General features: G+C 57.6%; 1 protein-coding gene across 1 annotated transcript; it reads right to left on the bottom strand.

Annotated features, from left to right (window-relative positions):
- Positions 1-531: 531 nt before the first annotated feature.
- On the bottom strand, positions 532-16,500 carry LOC113406924 (enkurin domain-containing protein 1-like). Its single transcript, XM_026653813.1, has 9 exons — positions 16,426-16,500; positions 12,546-12,651; positions 9,013-9,116; positions 8,270-8,494; positions 4,577-4,749; positions 2,681-2,842; positions 2,353-2,522; positions 1,245-1,381; positions 532-703 (listed from the first exon to the last, which is right to left on the bottom strand). Exons 3-9 carry the CDS (start codon positions 9,095-9,097, stop codon positions 543-545), a joined length of 1,113 nt encoding a protein of 370 aa, XP_026509598.1. The 5' UTR covers positions 9,098-9,116; positions 12,546-12,651; positions 16,426-16,500; the 3' UTR covers positions 532-542.
- Between the last annotated feature and the right edge of the window lie 250 nt (positions 16,501-16,750).

The following is a 16,750-nucleotide window of genomic DNA, read 5'->3' as shown; positions in this document are numbered from 1 at the left end:
GGATTATGTTCAGACTCTCCCGATCTCCCTCTGAACGCCCCGTGGCTCCCAGTTCCAATCTGGGAGGAAGGTGGCCGGAGAGGGGGTGCCGGGCAGAGGCTGCTCCTGCTTTGTCCTACAAACCATCACTCCATGTCAGCGAGAGGCCAGTAAGCCCAGCCATGCAGAGCGGCAGCTGAGCAGCACCAGCCTGCCGCTTTCCAAGCAACGCTGCACAGAAGGTGCCACTGGCCAGTCTGCCCCTCAGGAGCCCCCCACCGGGCAGAGGCTGGGGCACTGCCGTGAAGACAATGGCCCCTGGCAGCACCCCTCGGGTTCATTTGCTGTTGTCACCCACAAGGGCCCAGCTGCCCTCTGCCTGGGGCCAGCTTGGCTGGGCGGCGTCAGGCTGGGCTCTGGGAATCCCCAACGCAGGAGCTGCTGCAGCAGCCAGTGGAAGCAGATTGAGTTTGGTTTCCCTCCCCCCCCAACCCATGGAGCGGAGTGACCGGGAGCCCCCACGGCAGGGTGGCAGATCCACGCACAGCACAACACCCCCCCTCTCAGGAGTCCAGCTTGATGAAGACCTTGGGCCGGGAGAAGATTTTGAGGGCCTCATCGATCTGCGACAGCTTCTTCTCCAGCTCCGCCCGCCTCTTCTGAATACTCAGGGTGTCGGCCCGCACCGGCAGCATCACAAGGTCCTTTACCAGCTGCTCCTGGCCTGTGGACAGAAGGGGGCTGGTGAGAGGGGGCACGGCCAGGCCTCTCCTGCTCTGCCACTAAGCACTGGTTCTCACGCCCCAGAGATCAGCTAACTAGACATTATGCGATCCCATGGGGCAGCTGATCGTGCTCCAGCCACCATGAAGACCCACGTGCACAGAGGCAGCACGTCACAGCGGGGAAGAAGCCGCCCCGCACTAAGTGAGACCCACCCTGGGATATTGTGTCCCGCTCTGGGCATCGCACTGCAGCAGGCCCTTCAGCTGGGGGCAGATGGGGCAGCGTGACTAGGCTGTGACTGGGGCAGGGTTGGAAGTCCGTGACTGTCCGGGGGCTTGGCGTGGGGGAGGGAGACTGGCACTGTGAGGTCACCAACTCAGTGGATTCTAGAAGAGCGACACCCCGTGGCCGAGGCTAGTGCTGCAGTAAGCAGAGCTGTCCCGTCACAGCATGTGCCACAGCAGAGCAGCACTGGCTTCTCTCTCTCCACCCATCTGGGGAGCCTCTCCAGCAGGAGCCAGTGGTTCTCCTCCCCTTACTCTGCTGCAGGTTGTTCAGGGTTGCCAGCCGCTCGCTCTCTGGCATCATGGTGTGACCCGGTGGCATGTCAGGGTCGGGCAGGTTCCGCTGCCGTTCCTCCATCTCCCTGCGCCAGTGATCCTTCCGCTCCAGCAGGCTGCCGAGGGAGAAGGAGGGTGGTGAGGGGCGGGATCCAGGCAGGGCCAGACGCCCGGGGGCAAGAGGCTCAGACGGGACGAGCAGAGGGGAAAGGGATGGATGCCAGGCTCACAGATACTTGACTTGTCACCCTACTGAGTGACCGACAGCCCCAGAGACCACGGGCCTGACACAGCACGGGCAGTGCGGGCTTCCCACACATCAAGGTGCCCACAAAGGGCCTGGGCCTGATCTGGAGGAATCAGCCCCGTGGCGTCTCCACACAGCCCTAGGCCCGTCCAGGGCTCAGCAGTGCGCCACAGGGTGCTTCCGGGCCGCGCAGGGCTTGACCACACGCACCAAACTCACTGCCCATGGGGCACTGGGCAGCAAAGTCCTGAGCTGGATCTGGCCCAATGTCAGAGCAAGAGGTTCTGTCTCCCATTCCCAGCCGAGCCAGCCCACCCCTCTGTCCCCCTCCAGCCGTACAATACAGAAACCATCCAAGCCGCTGGCCTGGGTCGAGCGAGGCAGGGAGGGGGGAGCTTTGCTCTGTCCCCTACGGGTGTCGCTCGGGAGGCCCCACCGGCCGTTGTGGGACATGCTCGGCACTTAGGGGAAGTGACTCAGGCACCGAGGAGCCTTTCAATGAGTCTGAGGCTCCTAAGTCACTTTGGCGCCCATTCCCAGCAGGGCTGAGCACCAGCAAGTCAACTGGAGCACCTGAGACTCAGCAGCTCCACTGCGCAGAGCCAGTAGGCCGCACAGCCCAGCCTCCCCTGGCCCCGCATGCAGCAGCTTCGTCGGGGATTTCATTTGACCCTCTTGGGCCAAGCTCATTGCAACTGCGCTGACCCCGGGAGCTCACTACGCAGAGCAGCAAAGGAGGACGCTGCTGCAAGAGAAGCCGCTGCCGTCCCACGCACGGAGCAGGAAGTGGGTTCAGGCTTGTTTGTGACAGAGGCGCTGGCTGGGCAGGAGCCTACGTACTACTGAGGCACGTGGCCCTTCTGCTTGGCGTTGTACTCCTCCTGCTCCCGGTGCTTCTGCTCCAGCGCCTCGGCCAGCGACTGCAGCGAGCGCGAGCGCCGCATGGGGGCCCGTTTGGCGGTGCGGGCGTTGTGGCTTACGAAGTCGATGCTGGTGCCTTCTACCTGGATCTGGAAGGAAAGGGGGCAGCGTGAGAGGTCAGGCAGCAGTGACCCCCATGCACAGCATGGTGCCTTCTGAGGCTGGAGTGAAGGAACCTGTGCCGAGCAAGAGGCAGGAGCGATTCTGGAGCGCCAGGAGCCAGCGAGCAGGGCGTGCAGTCCCTCACCTTGGCATCAGTGCGCTGTGCTCCTGCAGCCTCGGTGTCGGTCACCACTCTCGTTTTGGCAGGGCTGGGCGACAGCGAACGGCGTGGCTGGACCCCAGAGCCGCAGCGGGAATATGCCCGGAGGAATTTCTGAGACTCCGGGTTGGGCGGGGGAGAGCTCTCCTGCAAAAGGCAGAGAGAGAGACATTACTGCCAGGACAGGGCAAACCACACGGCAAAGCCCCTCAGAGCCCAGGATCACCCAGGAGTGCCATGGCAGATGGGCAACCCCAGGCCCTGCTGCGGCATGCCAGGGAAGGTCTCCTCGAGGAGGCAGCCAGGCAGGGAACTCAGCCAGCAGCGGAGACGTGGAGCCAGATCCCGCCAGTGTAAATCTGCATTAGGCCATTGAATTCAATGGAGTGACACTGGAGTATGAGAGAGGAATCTGCAGGAGCAAACCCATGGGCTGCAGTGAATTTAGCACTCGACATACAGTGCGCTGAGTGCCCGAGACAGGCTAGGCTTCACACTGCAGCCGGCTGTGGTGGGGACTAGAATGCCTGTATGACAAAGTGGGAATTTTCTCTAATCTTTTTATGATGCCGCTGCGTGCCTCAGTTTCCCTCTGCACTTTGCATTGTCACCCAGTGGTTGCAACAAGGGCAACTAGGGCAGAGCGGGACTGAGGGGTGTGTGTCACTGGCTGAGGTGGGATGAATGGGGCATTAAAGGACTGGCTGACACCGACCCATATCAGTGGAGGATCCAGAACGACAATGGGAGCCCCAAGGGCCGAACGACTGACACCTAGCATGGGAAATCTCCAGCCGGAACACGTGACCTCCGCGTGCGTCGTCAGGGAGGGGAGAAGTGGTGGCTTTTGGGGAGACTCAGCAGCTCTCTCCGGAGATGGAGACGGAATTAACAACAGCGTGGCTGGGTGGAGTGCGGGCGTGGCCAGGACGGACCATGTCAACCTTCACTTCTCTGTGCTGACCTAAGGAATTCCCCACAGTAACCCCGGCTCTGCTGTGAAAAGGTTGCCCGGTGTCACTGCAAACACGCCCTGGGAGCGCTGCGCCCTGAAGGGGACAGTACAAGCCTCCCACAGGAGCCTGGAACGCGGCAGGAAGCCAGAGAGAGAGACAGGGGTCGCAGGTGCCAAGGGCCCAGTTTTGGAGGTCAATTGCCTGTCCCGTGGAGCCGTGTGGGTCCTTGGGGCCCGGCGTGGCATAGACAGACCCTGTGAGTCTGTGACAGCCTGTTAAAATGCCGAGTGTCTGTAAGTCACACTGGGTGGGTCTGAGCCATTCGGAGCCATGACCCTTCGGACTGAGGGGCTGGGTCACGCTTCCCTTTCGATCTGGTTTCATGCATGAGACCAGCGACCCATCCTGCAGAGGGGGACAACACAGCTGCCATTAAATGCATGGGGTGGACTGGTCCGATTCCATAGGCGAGAGCAGCAGGCACAGACCACAGACCACAATGGCAGCTTTCTAGGCAGCGCCTCAGCGATGGCGCCATCTAGCAGCGTCGGAATGTCCCGCTCGCCTCATGCCAACGAGCGCTGCCTCAGACTCCCTGCTGGAGCAGCCACCTGCCGAGGGGGAAGCGTCTGACCCCATCTCACGACAGCCACAGTGCAGAACCACAGCGGGGATCCCACTTCTTCCCAACTTCCCCATCACACTTTAACCAGATGTTAGCCACCAGTCTCCTCGCCCGAGCCAGGTATTCCCGCCCAGGACATGGCTCCGCTCTCCGCTCTCACAGCGGCATGGGAAGGGACACTTCCATCCCAGGTGCTACTAAGCAGGGCTCTGCAGATCTACACGTGGTCTCCCTGCAAACCCCAATCGAGGGCAGCCGGGGCAATGGCCCATGAAGGGCTACGGGGCAGTGCACAGGTACCTGCAACTTGGCCTTCACCTTGGACTCCACATTCTCATACTTCTGGGATTTCCACAAGGCCTTCATGGGTTTGGGCTGGCTGTGCTCCCGCACCAGCTCCTTCTCCTTGCATTTCCTCTGGATCTCCCTCATCCGCCTCACATTCTCCTTCTCGTGGTCCTTGGCCTCTTTCCCTGCATGCCCCGGGGAGAGACTGCTTTTACCAACAAACCCTCCCAAGCCATAAGTGGGTGCCCATGACCTTTGGCATCAGAGACCAAGGCCTCTGCTACCTAAGCTACTCCGTTCGCTGCAAGCAGCAGCAAGCTGTTACCCTCCCTGTGTGCCAGCCACCAGGGGGCAATAGAATCATACCCACTGAGCCCCTTGTAAGCACACATAAGACATTGGCTTTTCTGGGGTGACTCAATTGTGCCATGACACAGAGCAACTCACTAGCACCCTCTGCTGCTGGCCCTCAGAGCGGTGCAGACAAGCATCACACAGCTGATCAGTGGAGCCAGACGACTCCCCCACTCACAGCAGGAGGTGGGGCTGGTTTGAATCCTAGCTCTCTAGTTTGGGATCATAGAATCATAGAATATCAGGGTTGGAAGGGACCTCAAGAGGTCATCTAGTCCAACCTCCTGCTTAAAGCAGGACCAACCCCAACTAAATCATCCCAGTCAGGGCTTTGTCAAGCCGGGCCTTAAAAACCTCTAAGGATGGAGAGTCCACCACTTCCTTAGGTAACCCATTCCAGTGCTTCACCACTCTCCTAGTGAAATAGTGTTTCCTAATATCCAACCTAGACCTCCCCAACTGCAACTTGAGACCATTGCTCCTTGTTCTGTCATCTGCTACCACTAGATCTATCCTCTTTGGAATCCCCCTTCAGATAGTTGAAAGCAGCTATCAAATCCCCCCTCATTATTCTCTTCTGCAGACTAAACAATCCCAATTCCCTCAGCCTCTCCTCATAAGTCATGTGCTCCAGCCCCCTAATCATTTTTGTTGCCCTCCGCTGGACTCTTTCCAATTTGTCCACATCCTTCTTGTAGTGTGGGGCCCAAAACTGGACACAGTACTCCAGATGAGGCCTCACCAATGCCGAATAGAAGGGAATGATCACGTCCCTCGATCTGCTGGCAATGCCCCTACTTATACAGCCCAAAATGCCATTAGCCTTCTTGGCAACAAGGGCACACTGTTGACTCATATCCAGCTTCTCGTCCACTGTAACCCCTAGGTCCTTTTCTGCAGAACTGCTGCCTAGCCACTTGGTCCCTAGTCTGTAGCAGTGCATAGGATTCTTCCGTCCTAAGTGCAGGACTCTGCACTTGTCCTTGTTAAACTTCATCAGATTTCTTTTGGCCCAATTCCTCTAATCTGTCTAGGTCCCTCTGTATCCTATCCCTACCCTCCAGCATATCTACCATTCCTTCCAGTTTAGTGTCATCTGCAAACTTGCTGAGGGTGCAGTCCACACCATCGTCCAGATCATTAATGGAGATATTGAACCAAACCAGCCCCAGGATCGACCCTTGGGGCACTTAAGATCAGCAAGGATTTCACTGTTAAGCCAAGCTGGTCGCCTGCCATATTTACTGTTCTTTCTACACATCAGGATGGTTTGTTCCTGCAACCGCAATAAGGATTCTTTAAAATGCAGCCAGCTCTCCTGGACTCCTTTCCCCCTCATGTTATTCTCCCAGGGGATCCTGCCCATCAGCCCTGAGGGAGTCAAAGTCTGCTTTTCTGAAGTCCAGGGTCCATATTCTGCTGCTCTTTCTTCCTTGTGTCAGGATCCTGAACTCGACCATCTCATGGTCACTGCCTCCCCGGTTCCCATCCCAGGTTCCCATTTTGCTTCCCCTACTAATTCTTTCCTGTTTGTGAGCAGCAGGTCAGGAAGAGCTCTGCCCCTAGTTGGTTCCTCCAGCACTTGCACCAGGAAATTGTCCCCTACACTTTCCAAAAACTTCCTGGATTGTCTGTGCACCGCTGTATTGCTTTCCCAGCAGATATCGGGGTGATTGAAATTCCCCATGAGAACCAGGACCTGTGATCTAGTAACTTCTGTTAGTTGCCTGAAAAAAGCCTCATCCACCTCACCCCCCTGGTCTGGTGGTCTATAGCAGACTCCCACCATGACATCACCCTTGTTTCTCACACTTCTAAACTTAATCCAGAAACTCCCAGGTTTTTCTGCAGTTTCATACCGGAGCTCTGAGCAGTGATACTGCTCTCTTACAAACAATGCAACTCCCCAACCTTTTCTGCCCTGCCTGTCCTTCCTGAACCGTTTATATCCATCCATGACAGTACTCCAGTCATGTGAGTTATCCCACCAAGTCTCTGTTATTCCAATTACATCATAATTCCTTGACTGTGCCAGGACTTCCAGTTCTCCCTGCTTGTTTCCCAGGCTTCTTGCATTTGTGTATAGGCACTTAAGATAACTCGCTGATCGTCCTGCTTTCTCAGTGTGAGGCAGGAGTCCTCCCCTCCTGCTCGTGCTTCCTCCCAGTATCCTACTTCCCCACTTCCCTCAGGGCTTTGGTCTCCTTCCCCCGGTGAACCTAGTTTAAAGCCCTCCTCACTAGGTTAGCCAGCCTGCTTGCGAAGATGCTCTTCCCTCTCTTCGTTAGGCGGAGCCCGTCTCTGCCTAGCACTCCTTCTTGGAACACCATCCATGCGGAGACTGTCCCTCCCCCTCCACTACCCGACAGCCCAGAGGGCTGGGCCAATGCTCTAGCTCAGTATCAAGCCACAAACACCCCAGCACCCAGGGAGAAAACTACTGCCAGTCACTCCTGCCCCAGGGGGAGGGTGGGATGGGGAACCACAGGCCTTCCCAGTGCGTGTGGGACTGTCAACAGCAATGCCAGACTCTATGTCGGAGCCGTCTGCCCTTCCCGCCTGAGGGCCAACCAGACTGATTCAGAAAGGTCCAGGGGCCACAATCGCTACTTTAGGGCAGATTCTCTGTCTTCAGCTCAGGTTGCAGAAATTACCCACAATCCTCCAGACAGGGGAGTTCCCCACTGACACTGGGGACAGACAGCGGCTGGTGCACACTGCACTCTGGCTGTCCTCTGCGGACACAAGTTAAAGCAGTCCCCAGGCTGCCGAGTTGGGGCAGCAAACAGGGGAGCCAGAACTGGGTCATAGATTCCAAGGCCAGCAGAGCCCTCCTTTGCAAGGCACTCCCCATGGCTGTTCTCATTATCCACGCACCTGGATCATCACCTTGAATCTACTTGGCTCTTGGCCTCCATGACGTCTTGTTGCAGTGAGTTCCACAGGCTAATCGTTTTGTGTAAAAACCCACTGCCTTTCATCAGCTTTAAGTGTGCTGCCTCTCGATTTAACCACCATCCTCTCAACCTTGAGCCAGGGTAAACTGAAGTGCTTGATTTGCTCCCGGACCGCCCCGCAGCCTGTCCTCCACCAGCAGGTCTCCTCTCCACACTCCCTTCCTAGCCCCAGACAAAGGCCATGCTGCAGTCAGGGTCAGGCTATGACCTCAATAACCCCAGGGTCGGGACGCTGCTCCCATTGCAGCACACCCAGAGCCGATCAGCCCCCAACAAATCCAACCCTTGGTTACTCGGTTGGAAATCCCCACCCTAAGGCCTTGCCACTGCGTCCAATCAAAGTATCTGTCCTGCCCTTAGCCACGGGCAGCTCCAGCTGCTCAGTTGCACTTACTTTTCAGGGGCGGCTCCCTGTAGAGAGAGATCCCCTCCAACTTCAGCAAGACCCCGACCGTCCCCTTCTGCCCCTTCTCCAGGATGGCCTGACCGTTGGGGCGGATACGCGGGGCAGGATGGGCAGGGCGGGCACTGTAGCAGGTGGGGTACAGGCTGGGATCTGGGGCTAGAGGGCCCGAGAGGAAGTCCAGCTTCAAGGCATTCCCTTCCAGCCTCCCTCGAGCTAGAGAGAGACAGCGTGAGTCAAGATGTGCAGCACCGCCCCATCGCTTTCTCCCTCCACGCCCTAGGCTTGCTCCAGGCTAGCCCCATTCCGGCCAAGGCGGCCTCAGATGAGGCTGGAGAGCCCCCTGGCCTCCCCAGCCCACCTTCTCCTAACTTCCAACCCCTCTGCCCCTCATGGACGCTGCTCCTAACGTCAGCCTGGTCCTGGAGCCAATGGGAGCTGGGAGCACTCAGCATCTCAGAGGAGCCAAGCTTCTTTGCAGGGAGAAGCAGGCCCACTCCGTGCCGTTTGGAGTAGAGCGAGCCGGCTCTGCAGGAGCCCCCAGCCCCTGCCTGGACTTGAGGAAAGCCAGGTCAACGAACAGCCCTCTGGCCTGGCACCTCAACGGGCCACCATGCTGGCCCCATCCATGGATCCAGTGTGATTGTGCAGCAAAATGGGACTACGGAAGGGAGAACAAGCCGCCCGTGACTACGTAGGACCCCATCCATGCTGCATGCTCCACTGGCACTCACCTGATAGGGGGCGTTTGTAATAGTCTGGGAACAGCGTAGGGTCGGGAGGGATGGGTCCCGAGATCCTGGAAGGTCCCTCAGACATCTCGGCCACGGCTCTGCGGCTGCAATCGACAAGCGGACACCATTGGGAAAAGAAATCAGCTGGGTTTTTCCTGGGAATCATTTACCGGCCAGGGTGAATATTTAAATACATCCAGGCTGCTGCTCCTCGCTGGAGACGCACCCAGATAGGGAAAACACACACCCGCCCTCCAATCTGGACACTGACCAAGCTGCAGGCATCGCTTGGGAACCCCCACCAGGCAGTGACTGACCAGCACGACTCCCCCACGCAAAGCGTCCATGTTTGCTGCTGTACTCTGCTAAGCTAGGAGTGGACGACGGGATGGATCACTTGATAAATTGCCCTGTTCTGTTCATTCCCTCTGAAGCATCTGGCACTGGCTACTGTGGAAGACTGGATACTGGGCTAGATAGACCTCTGGTCTGACCCAGTATGGCCGTTCTTATGGCATCTCCCCTTCGCCAGACGTCGCTTGGCTCACGCGCTGTCACCATGGGTCTGCTCTGCAGCGTGACTGTAAGAACGGCCCCGTCTCACTCCCCGGGAGTATCAGAGGCTGAGCTGCTCGCTGCAGGGACTGAGATGGGTATGTGCTGCTTTGGGGAGCGAGAGGGTTTCTCTTGGGACACAATCAGCAGAACTGATGGCCAAGGTTCTCCAGCCACGGCCACCTCATGCTGCTGTGGGGCTTGGCCTGCTTTGTTCCACTGGAGGTTGCTTTGGCCCCTGCCGCAGCCCTGAGCTGGAAGCGTGCATTGTAGCTTAAAGCCTAAGCTCCCTCTAAGGCTGCAATACCAAACCCCACCCAACAGGAGCGCCCGGCTCCTCCAAGAACAATGCATGAGCAGGAAAGTGCCCAGCCTGACCCTCAGATCCCAGGGAGTGGACTGGCCTGCCTGCTTAGTTATCAGTTAGGCAGATTTGCTGCAGCCTGACTTGGTCAAACATTGGCCTGTGATGCCACTTGCACAGTCACTCTTTGGAAGGAGCGCCGCCAGCTTTTCTGCCGCCCTAGGCGGCGGAAGGTCCCACCCCGAAATGCCGCCCCCCACAGAGGCGGCGGAAGGTCCCGCCACTGAAATACCACCGCGGTCGCCGCCCCCCAAATTGTAGCACCCTAGGCGACCGCCTATGTCGCCTAATGGGTTGCGCAGGCCCTGCTCTTCAGGGCAGAACCTCATTATGCACCCTGGTCACAACCGCACCTGCTGGTTCGGTCCTTTAGTCACCTGATAGCCGGGCAGGCATTAGATCTCCGACCCGGGAGCAGCCAGCACCTCTCCCCTTGCAGCGCCGAAGGAAGCCTATCAGAGAGCCCCCTATCACCAGGGGACATGCGCTCACTCTCACTCAGAAAATCATCATAAAACTGGGCCAGGCCCTGAGCCAAGCTGAGCGCATCAACTCCCTGGGACTTTGGGACAGGATCAGGCCCCACGTTTGGAAGGCTCAACAATTGTCACAGGCAGGCGAGCCCTCCAGCGGGAAGATTCCTTCCCACCGACTGCGGTGTGATGTGCGGGAGCAGGGAGAGCACAGTGGCGCTGCAGGGACAGACAGGAGCCTCAATTCCATGTACAAGCCAATGAATTATTGATACCGAGCGGGGATAAGAAAGCCTCTGACGCTAACGGCTAATCCGCCTAAGCCTGCCGTCATGGAGGTACAGCTCTTACTGGAATGAGAGCCATTAGCAAAGAGCTAATTATTCACCCCCCAGGGACTAATGCAGCGGTGACAAATGTGGCGACAGTTACATGGCAGTAAGAGAGCATAAGGGCTTGTTGACACATGGAGCTATTCTGGACCAGCTCCAGCTGTGGACACTCCTACTCTGGAACAAGAGCGCCTTGTCCCGGTTTCGCTTGATCCACTTTCAAAACCTTGGCCCATGAGGTCTCACTGTCAGCCTTTCCTGTCCTGGCAAGGTCACTCGTTCGAGCTAGTCCCTGTCCCACAAGAAAGCCACCAGCAGCGCAACATGCACACAGGCAGAGCAAAGCAAAGGCAGCTGTGCGCCGTTATCAGCCGAGCCCTGTGGATATCAGCGAGAGAGATCACGCAGCATCAATAGAAAATTTGTCTCAGAGATTAACACAAAAGAACCGTGAGCAGAAGTACATTTATAGCCTATTATGAAAGACATAATGCAGTGGATTTTGGAGTCCACTGGCCCCGAAGCCGGGAGGGAGTCATGATTCAATTGGAGGGCTGTGATAGCAGCAGCAGGGCCTCCCAAGTGAATTCAAAGGCCCATTTCAGACCTATCCCATCTTTCTTTTCTATTCTCTCTCAATAGGATTAAAATAGCTGGAGCATTCACTGTGCCTGGCCTTGCTGTGCAAATAGTCTTCCAAATGAGGCAGGGTGACTTCCACTGCCTGGAATGCCGCCTGGGCTGGTGGCAGATCGGAGAGGGAAGGGGCAGCAGAGTGCCACTTGCAGCTGCTGGCATTCCCCTGGGGGGACACGGCAGATTCAGAGCCAGCAGGGACGGCGCTGTACATCACAGGAATCTGAGCCTGCTCCCGTCCACATCAGTAGCTGACATTTCCCCAACTTCAGCGACAGCAGGAGCAGGCCCGAGGCCGGCAGAAAGCAGCTCTGGGGCAAGGGAGGTGACAGGAAAAGCAGTTAGCAGGAGAGGTGGGATGGGAGCCCACCTTCCCCTGCCAACGGGGGCTTTCCCGACCCCTAAGTTATACCTGATGTGCAATTCGCTTCACGGCTCAGAGCCCCCATGTGTACAGTTCCCCGCTGGCTGCTCCATGCAGACAGCAACCAGACAGAGCAGGCCTCTGCCTTTAACCCCTTCCTGTTGGAAGTCGGTGCTGGTGAGAGCTGTCCACTGCAGCCATGGAGACTGCAGGCCTCACTGTATCCTCTGCCCTGCCACTGGACCTCCAAGGCCTGTTTGCAGAAAGGCTGAGGAGCGGCCAATTGTGCTGGTGGCTTTTGCATGGGGACACCTGTTCCCTAGGAGCTGGGCAGGTCTCCACGCTTCCCGTAGGAACAAAGCCAGCTTAGCAGTTATGTTCTTTCCAACGAGCAGAAATGACACCCTGCAGCACCAGCCTAGAACAGGAGGTAAACGGGGCTCTCTTCCCAAAGGGATGGTAGGAGGGTACTCGGGTACCTCTCTGAGAGGAGGCTGGGGAGGCAGCAGTGTCCTCTCAATGCTCCAAGGACAAGGGGATTGTGCGTTCTGTGGCCAGAGCAGGCAGGACAACGTAGTGGGACTACATCAAGGTCTGCAGCTCCCTCAGCCTTAACACAGGGTGCATGGACCGTGCAGAGATTACAGGACCCAGCATGCAATGTTCCAGCCACTTGGATGAAGATGGAGCATTGCATGCTGGGATCTGTAGAGGCCACACCTCTCCTATAACAGACATGGGAAGGGGATGCAGCTCTCCACTGGGCAAAGTTTGGGTGTCCCAGAGATCACGTTTCTCGGGATCTTTACCTTGTACTTCACAGATGACAGGAGGAGAGAGATGTCAGGGAGCAGCCAGAGGACTCGGCACCTCAGAGCTGTGTGTATCAGCCAATGGTTCCCACAGACCGTCCACCTGGAAACGATGCAACGAAAAGCACTTGTACACAGCAGCTCGGATCAGCCGGAGATCACACAGCACTTTGCAAAGGTGGAAGCAATTATCCTCATTCCACTGATTCAGGGTGCGAGCCACTGAAGCCCTGAAAAGCCCAAGATCCTGGTACTGGAGAGGTCAGCCAGCTGCCCCACATCTCACTGAACAGCCAACGTTGCTGGCTTTCAGCCATACAAAAGAAGAAGACAGCTAGTTAAATATAGTTGGGTTGGAATCAGCTCTCATTTGTAGTCCCCACCTTGGGGGGGGGGGGGGGAGAGCGAGCGAGCGAGAGAGAAACCAGTGGCCTCCCCTGCCCCCAATTTCCCAGGTGCAGTGGGAGGGTTGGGTTTAACCCTATCCTAAAGGAAATTCCAGCAGGCTCCATTAGAATGATTCAGCTGATCTCAACTAGCTTCTGGTGGTTTCTCCTGGAGCACCACATAGCTCTGGTCCCCTAGATGGCCAACCAGAACCAACAGGAACCAAGCTGAAAATTTTCAAATGAGATTTCAGCTAAGGTTACAACATCACCCTCTCCGAGCACTGGGCACAAAGGGTACGTCTGCACAGGAGCTGGACGTTCTCATTTCCATACCGAGTAGGGTGACCAGATGTCCCAATTTTATAGGGACAGTCCCGATATTTGGGCTGTCTTATATAGGTACCTATTACCCCCACCCCCTTTCCCGATTTTTCACACTTCCTGTCTGGTCACCCTAATACCGAGGGTCTCCGACAGGATGGTACTTGGGGTGATTTGCCCCTCCTGCTGCTACACTTCTATTTTAGGCATGCTAGCTCAATCATGGCTAGCGCGGACATGTCTCCCCAAGCTGGAATTTACATCTTCCAGCTCCAGGGCAGGCATACCCTAAGCCAGTGGTCCCCAAACTGTGGGGCATGCCCCCAAGGGAGAGGTGGAAGAACATTGGGAGGGCACAGCAGGCCCGGGCCAGCCCCCACAGGAGGGGAGGGTCGTCACCCAGCCCTGCTCTACCCCCAGCTCTGCTCCCCAGCTATGGCCCCAGCCTTGGCCCCTGGCCACCAGCCTGGCCATAGCTTTGCTTCCAGATGCCGGACACAGCCCAGCCTCAGCTCCACTCCCGGCCACGGCTCCAGCCCCACCTCCAGTCTCGCTCCAGGGCCCAGACCCACCTCAGCCGTGGCCCCAGCCTCAGTCCCTGGCTCCCGGCCCAGCCATGGCTCCACTCCCGGCCACGGCCCCGGCCCCGGCCCCAGCCCTGGCCCCGGCTCCCAGCATGGCTCTGGGCCCAGCCTCAGCCCCTGCCTGCAGCTCCCAAGGTGGCATGGACAGCTCACATGAGGGGTAAGGCGGGGCACTGCCCTAAGCCCACTGCCTTGAGACTTCTAAGGGAAGGCTCACTGAGAAAGGATTTGTGGGAGGAGAGATAGCTCAGTGATTTGAGCATTGGCCTGCTAAACCCAGGATTGTGAGTTCAATCATTGAGGGGGCCATTTAGGGATCTGGGACAAAAATCTGTCTGGGGATTGGGCCTGCTTTGAGCAGGGGGTTGCACTAGATGACCTCCTGAGGTCCCTTCCAACCCTGATATTCTATTCTATGATTTTGATTGACTGGCCAAAGTCCATAGTATTCTACCACATACCCCCAGCCTTTCATATACGTCCCCAACCTCAGGCTCTGACCACTCCTTGTCATTAAAGATCCCAGGTCTCTTTTCTTAACAGCCAAGGTGTTCGAATCTAGACAAATTCCAACACAGGTAATTACATTCTGCCGCCCTACATCTCCCTTGCACTGTCAACTGCTAGGATATCCCTCTTCACTTCCTGTCCTTAACTGGTGCAGGGTGTTACTGCGTGTTGTTAAACAGCTGTCACACTCCACTCCAGAAGTGGCTGAATTTCGGTAGTAGAGGAGTGTTCCCCAGCTACAGCGTGTATAGTGCTTTGGGGTTCCTGGAGGCAGAAGGTGCTACAGAAATGGATGCCATTCCTTCTCTCTCGTGTTTTTATATAGCCCCTCTTCCTGTAGGATCTCCAGTCTATCGCTACTGTATACTACCATGGCCACAAAAAAACAAAACTGACATGATCTGGACAGTTGCTGACAAGGGCTGATGCAAACAAAGGTGAGTGAGAGAGAGAGAGAGAGAGACCTTCCCTGACCACCATGACCTGTTCCCCAGATCATCTCTTTCCATTGTAATCTCCTCCACTGGCCAACAATTGCTGCCTTCCGACCACTTTTCAACCCAGTATCTGATAGCTGCCCAGCACTAGAGCCTCTAGATCGGGGCAGGCAACCTATGGCACGCGTGCCGAAGGCGGCACGCGAGCTGATTTTCAGTGGCACTCACACTGCCCGGGTCCAGGCCACCGGTCCGGAGGGGCTCTGCATTTTAATTTAATTTTAAATGAAGCTTCTTAAACATTTTAAAAACCTTATTTACTTTACATACAACAATAGTTTAGTTCTATATTATAGACTTATAGAAAGAGACCTTCTAAAAATGTTAAAATGTATTACTGGCACGCGAAACCTTAAATTAGAGTGAATAAATGAAGACTCGGCACAGCACTGATGAAAGGCTGCCGACCCCTGCTCTAGAGTTATTTAATCCTGCCCCACTTTCACACGGCCCCACTACATACCAAGCCCTGGAAATACCCTTGCTATGAACAGACACAACACATGCTGCTCAAAGCTCAGTAGTCGGAACAGAACCAGGTATTAGGAGTCCCGCTGGGGACAGGTTACTGGTATGATCAAGTAGGGGGAGTCCCTTTATCTGCCTCCTTTATTGCTAGTGCTGTAACCTCCTCTGGTATCTCCCCCTAGGTGCTCCCAGCGCACATTAGAAATACCAACCAACCTGCACATCACCCTCGTGGGGCACATCAGCATGGCTCCTCCTTTCTACACAGGGCAACTGAAGCCTCAAGAAAAGAGTTTTGGCTGCTGCCACTGGCCAAGCCAGAACTAGAACCCAGGAGTCCTGGAATTCCCAGTCTCCTGCTCCAACCACTAGACCCCACACCCTGCCCAAGGCAGCATCACCGGAATTATGAACAAGCTCCAGCCGCCTCTCTCCCCGCAGCCGGCCAAGCAGCAACCGGCTGGGTGTCCGTGCAAGGGCAATTGCACTGCGCTCTTGGCCACACGCCAGCCTCGGCATTTGTGCTTTATTTATTTTGCTGGCTTGGAGGGCAAACCGCTTCCAGGCAAAGTGCAAACAAAGCTCCCCCACTCAACGGGCACCAAGGCAGGGGAGCCGGTTACCGGTGGGGTCGGGAGCCCTGGGGGGAGTCAGTGCCCCATCTGTCAGTGCCCGGGGAACGTGGCAGAGCCCCGAGGGCGCTGCCCCCCGCAGCAGAGCTCTGCCCTGGAGCCTGGGCTAAGCGCGGGGCCGAAGGGGGCCAGCCCCTGCCGCGTCCCTGGCGGCCTGGGTCCAGGCGGGACACTCCTCAGGGCGGAGGGGGTCAGGGGCTGAGCAGGCTCGGGGCCCCTGGGCACTGTGGGGTCCCCCCGCAGCGCGGGGCCCCTGCTCCCAGGCAGAGCCAGCAACACAGCGCCCCAGACCGGGAACAATATCCAGCACCGCGGGGAGGCGCCCCGACCCGGCCCCCCCACAGCGCGGAGGGGTGCCCCCACCCCGACCCCGTACAGCATGGGGGGCGCCCTGCCCCGGGCGCCCCATAGCGGGGATGCCCCCCCACAGCACGGGGGTGCCCCCGCCGCGCAGAGTCCCCCGGCCCGGCACTGACCCGCTCGCGCTCTCAGGCGGTTACACGCCCCCCGCTTCTCCAAGCAACAGCGCCGCCGCCACTTCCGGCCGCCGCGGGGGCTGCTGGGAGTCGTAGTTCGCTGCTCGGCCGGTCCCGCAGCGCCCCCTGCCGGCTGCGCCCTGCCCAGCCCAGTGACTGACGCCCCGGCCGTGTCGTGATTCGCCTCAAACCCCCCCCACTTCCGTGTCGTGATTCGCCTCACACAGCCCCCACTTCCGTGTCACGATTCCCCTCGATTCCATGTCATGACCCCCCCATTCTGTCTCACTTCCCCCCCCCCCCCCCCCCCCCCCGCCCCCCCCCC

The sequence above is a fragment of the Terrapene carolina genome, unplaced genomic scaffold (assembly GCF_002925995.2).
Source record: "Terrapene carolina triunguis isolate 2854851 unplaced genomic scaffold, T_m_triunguis-2.0 Scaffold165, whole genome shotgun sequence".
Taxonomy (NCBI): domain Eukaryota; kingdom Metazoa; phylum Chordata; order Testudines; family Emydidae; genus Terrapene; species Terrapene triunguis.
The sequence above is the reverse complement of the archived record's forward strand: the minus strand, read 5'-3'. Positions and strand labels throughout refer to the sequence as shown.